At 42.9% G+C, this 12,117-nt stretch overlaps 1 protein-coding gene across 7 annotated transcripts in view; it reads left to right on the top strand.

Moving 5' to 3' along the window:
• Positions 1–12,117, top strand: part of SBF1 (SET binding factor 1) — a 260,258-nt gene that overhangs the window by 234,052 nt on the left and 14,089 nt on the right. For all 7 annotated transcript variants that reach the window (XM_069765474.1, XM_069765471.1, XM_069765468.1 and 4 more), the window contains 2 exons: positions 4,050–4,137; positions 5,380–5,511. In XM_069765474.1, coding sequence (XP_069621575.1) covers positions 4,050–4,137; positions 5,380–5,511 — 220 coding nt within the window. The remainder of the gene's footprint in view (positions 1–4,049; positions 4,138–5,379; positions 5,512–12,117) is intronic.

Below are 12,117 nucleotides of genomic sequence, written 5' to 3'. Positions count from 1 at the left end.
GATTTCATAAATCCGCAGGTAAAAGGCACTGCGTTTTATATGCGGATTTTCTGCGGTTTTTATGCGGAATTTGTGCGGATTCCACCTACGGTTTTACACCTGCGGATTCCTACTATGGAGCAGGTGTAAACTGCTGCGGAATCCGCACAAAGAATTGACATGCTGCAGAATGTAAACCGCAGCGTTTCCGCCCCCTTTTTTTTTCCGCAGCATGGGCACTGCGGATTGCGTTTTCCATAGGTTTACATTGTACTGTAAACGCATGGAAAGCTTCTGCGGACTCGCAGCAGCGGATCCACAGCAAAATCTGCAACGTGTGCACATAGCCTCAAAGATCGTTTGGTCTACTTCAATTTGTCAGGCAGGTCCTACCTACCGTAAGTGATTTCTTGATTGAGAACAGGTGTGACCGTATTCAGGCTTGTGTGTGGCTAGGAAATTTTAACTCCGCTTTCCAAAGATGTGATAGACCAGTTAATTTCTTTTTAAGGAGGGGAGGGTGGCAATCACTTTTTCACACAGGGCCTTGTAGGTTTGTATTTCTTTTTCCCTTAATAATAAAGACCATCATTTAAGAACTGCATTTTCTCTTTATCTTTGTCTAATATTTACATTTGTTTGGTGATCTGAAACATTTAAGTGTGACAAACATGGAAAATAACAGGAAATCAGGAAGGGGGCAAACACTTTTCACACAACTGTAGGTTTCTCCCTTCTAATGGTTTTTACTGTGTTAATATAATCCGATATTACTTATCTTCCCCTTGTCCAGCGCTGCCTCTCCAGTGCTACTCCAGTCTCTGTTTACCAGAATGCAGCTGTTGATGTGATAACTACAGTGCACATTACCCCTTCAGCCAATCGGTCAGCGCAGCAGTTCATGGTGCCTACATCGTTAGAGCTGCTGAGGGGTTGACATCACCTTTGCATCCTCTAAACAGTAGTGCCACAGAGTCAGTGCTGGGGCCACTACTGTAACCCAGTGCTAGCAATTAAATGCCAGAAACTTGTAACCTGAAAACATTGTTAAATTAAAAAAATATATATGATAGCCACCTGTGCATCCAGCCACTATGAGCCCTGAGTCCCTGGCAGTTCCTGTCACACAAACATTTTCACTTGACAGCTGCATAGATTGATTAGCATCTGCTGTCACTTGCAGAGCACCAGTACAGGAGGCAAGTATACTTTTTTCCCCCCTCCAATTTAATGTAGCAGCCTTAAGATAACAAGTGGTGGGTTTACACATTATGTAATCAATATGCATGTGCATTATAATAAAAAAAATATTTGTGCAGCAGGTATGCATTCCACATTAATGAAAGCACATGTGTTTGAGGCCCAAATATCTTTTCACCAGGCCTGTAGTGTGATTCTGAAACCAAGTGAATGTTATTCTGTTCCAGGATCACACTGTCGGCTGGGAAAAAAGATATTTGGACTATTCAATATGTTAAAATGAAATGGGTCATTGCCATGGTAGTGAATAATTTGTGTGTTGCAGCAGTGAGGCAGAAAGCAGGTGTGCACAATGCAGTCGGTGGCGGTAGACATGCAAACACGCATTGAAGAGCACATCAGCAGTTGGGCGTCCACAGTGTCAAACATACTGAGTGCAACTGACCTGCATGTTTATACAGGTCTGGCACTCACTGCCACAGAACCCCAACGTCGTTCAACAGTACTGCCAGAATACAACGGATACTACACTGTGCCAAAAAATAAAGGGAACACTTAACACAATATAACCTCAAGTCAATCACACTTCTGTGCAATAACCTGTCCAGTTATGAAGCAACACAGATTGTGAATCAGTTTCTCCTGCTGTTTGTGCAAATGGAACGGACAACAGGTAGAAGTGATAGGTATTTAGCAAGACAACCCCTATAATGAGTGGTTCTGCAGGTGGTGACCATGGGACCATTTCTCTATTCTCATCCTTTTTGGCTGTTGTTTTGGTCACTTTTGTATTTCGTTATTGCTCTCACCCCTAGAGGTACTGTACAGTAGCATAAGGCGGTGTATACAACCCACAGAAGTTGGTAAGGTAGTGCAGCTCCTCCAGGAAGGTACATCAATGCGAGCTGTGGCAAGAAGGGTAGCTGTGTCTGTCAGCATAGTGTCCAGGGCATTGAGCAGATACCAGGAGATAGGCCAGTACACCAGGAAATGTGTAAGGAGGAGCAGTGCCAGAGCCCTGAAAAATGACCTCCAGCAGGCCACTAACGTCTGTGTCTGCTAAAACTGTCATAAACAGACTCCATGTAGGTGGTATTAGGGCCCACATTCAAAAGTGGGTGTTGTGCTGACAGTCCAACACTTTGCAGGATGATTGTCATTTGTCAGAGAACATCACGATCGTCAGATTTGACACTGTGCTTTTCACGGATGAGAGCAGGTCCATACTAAGCACATGACCTAGTCTTGAGATGTCATGGAGAACGGTCTGCTGCCTGCAGCATCCTCCAGCATGACCAGTTTGGTAGTGGGTCAGTAATAATGTGGGTAGGCTTTTCTTAGGAGCTCTGCACAGCCCCCATGTGCTAGCCAGAGGTACCCTCACTGCCATTAGGTACTGGGCAATGAGATCCTCAAACCCATTGTGAGACCATGCACTTGTGCTTTAGGCCCTGGGTGGTTGGTTCTGATGCATGACAATGCTAGGTCTCGTGGCTGAAGTGTCAGCAGTTCCTGCATGATGAAGGCATTGATGCTATGGACTGGCCCGCCCGTTACCCAGACCTGAATCCAATCTAGCACATCTGGGACATCATGTTTCATTCCATCACCAATGCCACATTGCACCACACTGTCCAGGAGTTGACTGATGATCTAATCCAGGTCTGGGAGGAGATTCCTCAGGAGAACATCTGCCTTATCAGGAGCATGCCCAAGCGTTCATACAGGCACGTGGAGGCTACACACACTATTGAACATCCTTTTCTTGTCTTGAGGCTTTTCCACTGAAGTTGGATCAGCCTGTAATTTGATTTTCCACTTGGATTTTGAGTATCATTCAAAATTCACACCTCCTTGGGATAATAATTTTTGATTTACATTGATAATTTTTATGTTTTATTGTTATCAACGCATTCCAGTATGTAATGAATATAGATTTGCAACTGGAAAATTTAATTCAGTGATATCTAGGATGTGGGATTTTAGTGTTTCCTTTATTTTTTTGCCTGTCTGTCTGTGGGCAGGAAACAGACAGCCACAGGGCCAGATGTGGCCCACGGTCCGCACTTTGTCCGCGTCTGCCATTAATGTATTTAGAAATGGCTTTTCTAACCAGACAATCCTTTTCACATTAATATTTATCTTTTTCTTTTTTTTTTAGACTTTCTAATTTGAGCACCAAACAGATTATTCATACAGTAATCTCATAAACTGTAGATTGTAGATCTCAAGATTTTTACACAACTTCCAATATTGGACTGTTATAAGAGCCATGTAGTATTGATGATATTTGCTAATAATTCTAGTGACTTAAAGGGAACCTGTCACCAGAGAAAAACATGCATATATGAGGTTAATTTGCAGGTTAATAACGTTATTAACCTGTCCGGCACCTGCACTTATCCTAAACCCCCACCCAACCTTACGGGAGCGTTCCAGTTTTGCACATGGGTGGTACTGGTTCAGTCACTGCTCTGAGAATACAGTGCATCGGCAGAGACCACCCACCCCGGCTCTGACCGACACTGGCTCTGCATTGGGGCCGGCTGTCTGTCAGGGTTGGGGGTGCTGGTAAAGCTGCTGCTCTGTATTCTCAGCAGTGACTGGACCGGCGCCGACCCAATGACTGAAACCATAATGCTGGCAGGGAGAATAAAATTAATTTTCTACCCGCAGTGTTAGCAAAGTGCGGGCGCAGGCCAGCATATTAACGCTATTAACCCCATATCTGCAGGTTAAAAGCATTTTCTCTGGTGACAGGTTCTCTTTAATTTCTCGAGGCATGTATGTAAATGTGTGGATGCAGGATGATATACTACAATCATGCTATGGATCCAACTTTTAAGCATACATTTATCTTTCTGTTTCAGATCGTATGAGGGAATTTTATGTAAGAGAGGTGCATTTATGAAGCCCTGGAAACCTCGCTGGTTTGTGCTGGACAAGACTAAGCATCAGGTAATAGGTTAATCACTGTTGAAAGTTTTTTCATTTATTTTTGTGTTTGACTGGACCTCTATTTCTATTTTGACATTCTCATGTCTAGCTTGAAAAATGTCATAAAGGGCAAAGTAACGGGGACCTGAGTGATCATACTCCACCTTATGCCACCTTATGTGTGTGGCATATTTTGTTACAGTGCTTTTTTTGTCATTTCTTTTGCATAAGCATTTTGTCTAAGAATACATGCAGCGACATTGCTGAGTGAATAGAAGAACCCACCACCTGAATTCAGCCGTATACTTTGCAGGGTGCAAGTAACTGTCTTAAGTTTCTAAAGTATATGGGGGCTTTTAACTTGCCACTAGTTTGTATATACTGCCATGTGAATGTGTCATTGTTAGATGGCAGATGAGCTAGCAGACAAGGATCTGGTGCATCTAAAAGCCCCCCATACACATAAGGGTACTTTCACACTAGCGTTTTTTTTAAATCCGTCACAATGCGTCGTTTTGCAGAAAAAACGCATCCTGCAAAAGTGCTTGCAGGATGCGTTTTTTCCCCATAGACTTCTATTGACGACGCATTTGTGACGGATTGCCACACTTCGCATCCGTCTTGCGACGGATGCGTCGTGCTTTGGCGGACCGTCGGGAGAAAAAACCGCTAAATGTAACGTTTTTTTTTTGTCCTGACGGACCGCTTTTTCCGACCGCGCATGCGCGGCCGGAACTCCGCCCCCACCTCCCCGCACCTTACAATGGGGCAGCGGATGCGCCGGAAAAATGCATCCGCTGCACCCATTGTGCAATGCAGCAAACGCTAGCGTCGGAATCTCTCCCCGACGCATTGCGACGGGGAGATTCCGACGCTAGTGTGAAAGAAGCCTAAGATAAAATATGGGTCAACAAATGGTTGTTCGTTGGCAGAAGAAAAGTGATCTCAGACTGCATTGGCCTATCAGATTTTTTCACCCTATGATGATCCTGTTCCTGATCCATCTTTTGAAGTATGAACATTTGTTGGCCATTATTGGACGTGAACAATTGTTTGTTTTGATGTGGCAGCTGACTATCATTCGTTCTGGTCAAAATTGGCAGTTTTGTTTGAATTTATTTTTATATGATATGTATGGGAGCCATATATTCGATTATACAAGGTATTATATATGTCAATATATATCTCCTCATTATTTACATGACCATAAAACCGCTTTGCATTCACTTCTTCTCCCCATAAAATGATTGTCCTCTTGTTTAGTTAAGATATTATGAGAGCCGTACAGACACTGAATGTAAAGGGGTTATTGACCTGGCCGAGGTAGAGACAATATCTGCTGGTACACCAACATTGGGTGCTCCCAAGAATGTGGATGAAAGAGCATTTTTTGATGTAAGTCTTCACTTATTTATTTTCTCTTACAATAAATACAGTAATTTTATACATGTTATGCTAATTTGTTTTGAGGTCTAAAATTTGTATTACATCTATTTTACATCTGTTTTCTGGGCAGTTATCTGCTTGCCTTAGCACGGCCGTAGTGGAAAACAGTAAAATTCTGTCTGGCTGTAGCCACACCTAGGAGGAGCTTACTAAAGAAGTTTTTTTTTTTCTTTGAGTGGAACATGAGCTATATAAATTCTTAAAGGGAACCTGACAGCTGATACATGATTTCAGCCATGTATGTTTGGCTCTTAACGTGAGAAGAACATACTTTAACCCCTTTTCGACATTGGTCATAATACGCCCACGTCGGACTCCCCCTGTTTGGTGCGGGCACCGTCGTTGATCCCGCACCTTGCCGGCACATGTCAGCTGATATATACAGCTGACAAATGCCCGCAACAGTCACTGTTGGAATCTCGATCCACCTGCGGCTGTCAATTTCTGACAGTGGCATTTAACTTGCACTTACCGGAAGTGTGTCCTTATTCCACCCATCAGTGACATGACAGCCAGGGGTCTCCAGCAGACCTGTATGGTTGTACTAGCCAGTTTGCTATGAGCGCCCGCCCGGTGGTCAGCGCTCATAGCAAGTGAGCATTTATGTTACACACAGGCGATCATCGCCTCTGTGTAGCAGAGGCGATCAAAGTAGTGCAGCTTTTAGTCTCCCATGGAGACTATTGAAGCATTCAAAAAGTAAAAAAAAATATATATATATTTTTTTAAATATTAAAATATAAAAGCTAAAATCAGCCCCATTAAAATAAAACGTACACATATTTTGTATCGCCACGTTAAAAATCACCCGATCCATCAATTTAAAAAAAAAAATAATTAACCTTGTTACGCTAAATGGCGTAACGAGAAAAAAAAAGTCAAAATGCCAGAATTACAGCGATCAAAAGATTGTATCTGCACCAAAATATCATTAAAAATGTCAGCTCAGGACGCAAAAAAAAACAAAAGCCCTCACCCAGCCCCATATTACGAAAATTGGAGATGCTACGGGTGTCGGGAAATGGATCAATTTATTTTTTTTTTTACAAACTTTGGAATTTTTTTTACCACTTTAAATAAAAAAAAAAAAAAACCTATACATGTTTGGTGTCTATAAACCTTTAATAACCTAGAGAATCATAATGGCAGGTCAGTGTTAGCATTTGGTGAACATCGTAAAAAATAAAAAACTGTGCAATTGCTCTTTTTTTTGCAATTTCACCACACTTGGAATTTTTTACCCGTTTTCCAGTACATGATATGTTAAAACCAATGGTGTCATTCAAAAGTACAACTTGTCCCGCAAAAAAAAAAGAGCCCTCACATGGCCATTTTGGTTGAAAAATAGCTCTGGAAAGAAAAAGCAAAAAATGAAAATGCAAAGCTGAAATACCCCTGGTCGTTAAGGGGCTAAAAGCTGCCAGGGAACAAGGCAAACAGGAAACTAATCGAATAGGCAGCTCAGTGGCATCTTTCCCTATTGAGTGACAGGTCTCTCCGTGCGTGTATAGGGGAAGACTTTTCACTCCAGGGGACACGCCTGTACAACTAGTCTTCTAAGCAGCTTGGCTGCTTTTGAAATGTGTTTCTCTCTGAAATGCTGCAGCAATTCAGAGTCAAATGTACGTGGCTGAAACCATGCAGCTAATGTCACATACCTGTACCTGTGGAGCGGGCAGAATGTTTTAGCTGTCAGGTTGCCTTTAAGCAGTGTATTCCCCTTACTGTAGCTTCAAGCAGTCAGGTTTAATTGAGACCGTTCTATCACAGAGTAAATGGGTTGTCCTCTTAACTCCTTTCTGACATTAAACATAATATTCTGACCATGTGACCTAGGCCTATTTGACCAGGGAACGGAATATTAGGTTATCGTAATCACCCGCGCACACATGGGTGTGTGGGCGATCTCTGCACTAGGTGCCAGGAGCGGTCACACACTGCTCCCGGCACTTTAACCCCTTTCTGCCATTAGACGTACTATTGCGTCCATGTGGGGTGGGCTTTACTTCCCAAGGACGCAATAGTACGTCATATGCGATCGGCAGCGCTCACGGGGGGAGCGCCGCCGATCGCGGCCGGGTGTCAGCTGTTTATCGCAGCTGACATCCGGCACTATGTGCCAGGAGCGGTCACGGACCGCCCCCGGCACATTAACCCCCGGCACACCGCGATCAAAGATGATCGCGATGTGCCGGCGGTACAGGGAAGCACCGCGCAGGGAGGGGGCTCCCTGCGGGCTTCCCTGAGCCCCCCGCAGCAACGCGATGTGATCGCGTTGCTGCAAGGGTCTCACCTCCCTCCCTGCTCCCTCCAGCCCCGGATCCAAGATGGCCGCGGATCCGGGTCCTGCAGGGAGGGAGGTGGCTTCACAGAGCCTGCTCAGAGCAGGCACTGTGAAGCAGCCTGCACTCCTATCAGATCAGTGATCTGACAGAGTGCTGTGCAAACTGTCAGATCACTGATCTGTGATGTCCCCCCCTGGGACAAAGTAAAAAAAAAAAATTTCAAATGTGTAAAAAAAAATTAAAAAAAATATTCCAAAATAATGAAAAAAAAAATAAAAATATTATTCCCATAAATTATTTCTTTATCTAAATAAAAAAAAAAAACAATAAAAGTACACATATTTAGTATCGCCGCGTCCGTAACGGCCCGACCTATAAAACTGGCCCACTAGTTAACCCCTTCAGTAAACACCGTAAGAAAAAAAAAAAAAAACGAGGCAAAAAACAACGCTTTATTATCATACCGCCGAACAAAAAGTGGAATAACACGCGATCAAAAAGACAGATATAACTAACCATGGTACCGCTGAAAACGTCATCTTGTCCCGCAAAAAACGAGCTGCCATACAGCATCATCAGCAAAAAAATAAAAAAGTTGTAGTCCTGAGAATAAAGCGATGCAAAAATAATTATTTTTTCTATAAAATAGTTTTTATCGTATAAAAGCGCCAAAACATAAAAAAATGATATAAATGAGGTGTCGCTGTAATCGTACTGACCCGAAGAATAAAACTGCTTCATCAATTTTACCAAACGCGGATCGGTATAAACGCCTCCCCCAAAAGAAATTCATGAATAGCTGGTTTTTGGTCATTCTGCCTCACAAAAATCGGAATAAAAAGCGATCAAAAAATGTCACGTGCCCGAAAATGTTACCAATAAAAACATCAACTCGTCCCGCAAAAACCAAGACCTCACATGACTCTGTGGACCAGAATATAGAAAAATTATAGCTCTCAAAATGTGGTAACGCAAAAAATATTTTTTGCAATAAAAAGCGTCTTTCAGTGTGTGACGGCTGCCAATCATAAAAATCCGCTAAAAAACCCGCTATAAAAGTAAATCAAACCCCCCTTCATCACCCCCTTAGTTAGGGAAAAATTAAAAAAATGTATTTATTTCCATTTTCCCATTAGGGCTAGGGTTAGAGTTAGGGCTAGGGTTAGGGCTAGGGTTAGGGCTAGGGTTAGGGCTAGGGTTAGGGCTAGGGTTAGGGCTAGGGCTAGGGTTAGGGCTAGGGTTAGGGTTAGGGCTAGGGTTAGGATTAGGGTTAGGGCTAGGGTTAGGGCTAGGGCTACAGTTTGGGTTGGGGCTAAAGTTACAGTTAGGGTTTAGATTACATTTACGGTTGGGAATAGGGTTGGGATTAGGGTTAGGGGTGTGTCAGGGTTAGAGGTGTGGTTAGGGTTACTGTTGGGATTAGGGTTAGGGATGTGTTTGGATTAGGGTTTCAGTTATAATTGGGGGGTTTCCACTGTTTAGGCACATCAGGGGCTCTCCAAACGCGACATGGCGTCCGATCTCAATTCCAGCCAATTCTGCGTTGAAAAAGTAAAACAGTGCTTCTTCCCTTCCGAGCTCTCCCGTGTGCCCAAACAGGGGTTTACCCCAACATATGGGGTATCAGCGTACTCAGGACAAATAGGACAACAACTTTTGGGGTCCAATTTCTCCTGCTACCCTTGGGAAAATACAAAACTCGGGGCTAAAACATATTTTTTGTGGGAAAAAAAAAGATTTTTTATTTTCACGGCTCTGCGTTATAAACTGTAGTGAAACACTTGGGGGTTCAAAGTTCTCACAACACATCTAGATTAGTTCCCTGGGGGGTCTAGTTTCCAATATGGGGTCACTTGTGGGGGGTTTCTACTGTTTAGGTACATTAGGGGTTCTGCAAACGCAATGTGACGTCTGCAGACCATTCCATCTAAGTCTGCATTCCAAATGATGCTCCTTCCCTTCCGAGCTCTGCCATGCGCTCAAACGTTGGTTTCCCCCAACATACGGGGTATCAGCGTACTCAGGACAAATTGGACAACAACTTTTGGGGTCGAATTTCTCCTCTTACCCTCGGGAAAATACAAAACTGGGGGCTAAAAAATAATTTTGGGGGGAAAGATTTTTTTTTTAAATTTTCACGGCTCTGCGTTACAAACTGTAGTGAAACACTTGGGGGTTCAAAGCTATCACAACACATCTAGATGAGTTCCTTAGGGGGTCTAGTTTCCAAAATGGTGTCACTTGTGGGAGGTTTCTACTGTTTAGGTACATTAGGGGCTCTGCAAATGCAATGTGACACCTGCAGACCATTCCATCTAAGTCCTCATTCCAAATGGAGCTCCTTCCCTTCCGAGCCCTCCCATGCGCCCAAACAGTGGTTCCCCCCCACATATGGGGTATCAGCGCACTCAGGACAAATTGGACAACAAATTGTGGGGTCGAATTTCTCCTTTTACCCTCGGGAAAATACAAAACTGGGGGCTAAAAAATAATTTTTGTGGGAAAAAATTTTTGTTTTATTTTTACGGCTCTCCATTATAAACTTCTGTGAAGCCCTTGGTGGGTCAAAGCGCTCAGCACACATCTAGATAAGTTCCTAAGGGGGTCTACTTTCCAAAATGGTGTCACTTGTGGGGGGTTTCTACTGTTTAGGTACATTAGGGGCTCTGCAAACGCAATGTGACACCTGCAGACCATTCCATCTAAGTCTGCATTCAAATGGCACTCCTTCCCTTCTGAGCCCTCCCATGTGCCCAAACAGTGGTTCCCCCCACATATGGTGTATCATCGCACTCAGGACAAATTGGGCAACAAATTTTGGGGTCCAATTTCTCCTGTTACCCTCAGGAAAATACAAAACTGGGGGCTAAAAAAATAATTTTTGTGGGAAAAAAATTTTGTTTTATTTTTACGGCTCTGCATTATAAACTTCTGTGAAGCACTTGGTGGGTCAAAGTGCTCACCACACCTCTAGATAAGTTCCTTGGGGGGTCTACTTTCCAAAATGGTGTCACTTGTGGGGGGTTTCAATGTTTAGGCACATCAGTGGCTCTTCAAACGCAACATGGCGTCCCATCTCAATTCCTGTCAATTTTGCTTTGAAAAGTCAAACGGCGCTCCTTCCCTTCCGAGCTCTCCCATCCGCCCAAACAGTGGTTTACCCCCACATATGGGCTATCAGCGTACTCAGGACAAATTGTACAACAACTTTTGGGGTCCAATTTCTTCTCTTACCCTTGGGAAAATAAAAAATTGGGGGCGAAAAGATAATTTTTGTGAAAAAATATGATTTTTTATTTTTACGGTTCTACATTATAAACTTCTGTGAAGCACTTGTTGGGTCAAAGTGCTCACCACACCTCTAGATAAGTTCCTTAGGGGGTCTACTTTCCAAAATGGTGTCACTTGTGGGGGGTTTCAATGTTTAGCCACATCAGGGGCTCTCCAAACGAAACATGGCGTCCCATCTCAATTCCAGTCAATTTTGCATTGAAAAGTCAAATGGCACTCCTTCGCTTCCGAGCTCTGCCATGCGCCCAAACAGTGGTTTACCCCCACATGTGGGGTATTGGCATACTCAGGACAAATTGTACAACAATGTTTGGGGTCCATTTTCTCCTGTTACCCTTGGTAAAATAAAACAAATTGGAGCTGAATTACATTTTTTGTGAAAAAAAGTTAAATGTTGATTTTTATTTAAACATTCAAAAAATTCCTGTGAAGCACCAGAAGGGTTAATAAACTTCTTGAATATGGTTTTGAGCACCTTGAGGGGTGTAGTTTTTAGAATGGTGTCACACTTGGGTATTTTCTATCATATAGACCCCTCAAAATGACTTCAAATGAGATGTGGTCCCTAAAATAAAATGGTGTTGTAGAAATGAGAAATTGCTGGTCAACTTTTAACCCTTATAACTCCCTAACAAAAAAAAATTTTGGTTCCAAAATTGTGCTGATGTAAAGTAGACATGTGGGAAATGTTACTTATTAAGTATTTTGTGTGACATATCTTTGTGATTTAATTGCATAAAAATTCAAAGTTGGAAAATTGCGAAATTTTCATAATTTTCGCCAAATTTCCGTTTTTTTCACAAATAAACGCAGGTACTATCAAATAATTTTTACCATTGTCATGAAGTACAATATGTCACGAGAAAACAATGTCAGAATCACCAGGATCCATTGAAGCGTTCCAGAGTTATAACCTCATAAAGGGACAGTGGTCAGAATTGTAAAAATTGGCCCGGTCATTAACGTGCAAACCACCCTT

Source organism: Ranitomeya imitator, chromosome 4, assembly GCF_032444005.1.
Source record: "Ranitomeya imitator isolate aRanImi1 chromosome 4, aRanImi1.pri, whole genome shotgun sequence".
Classification (NCBI taxonomy): Eukaryota; Metazoa; Chordata; class Amphibia; order Anura; family Dendrobatidae; genus Ranitomeya; species Ranitomeya imitator.
The sequence above is the reverse complement of the archived record's forward strand: the minus strand, read 5'-3'. Positions and strand labels throughout refer to the sequence as shown.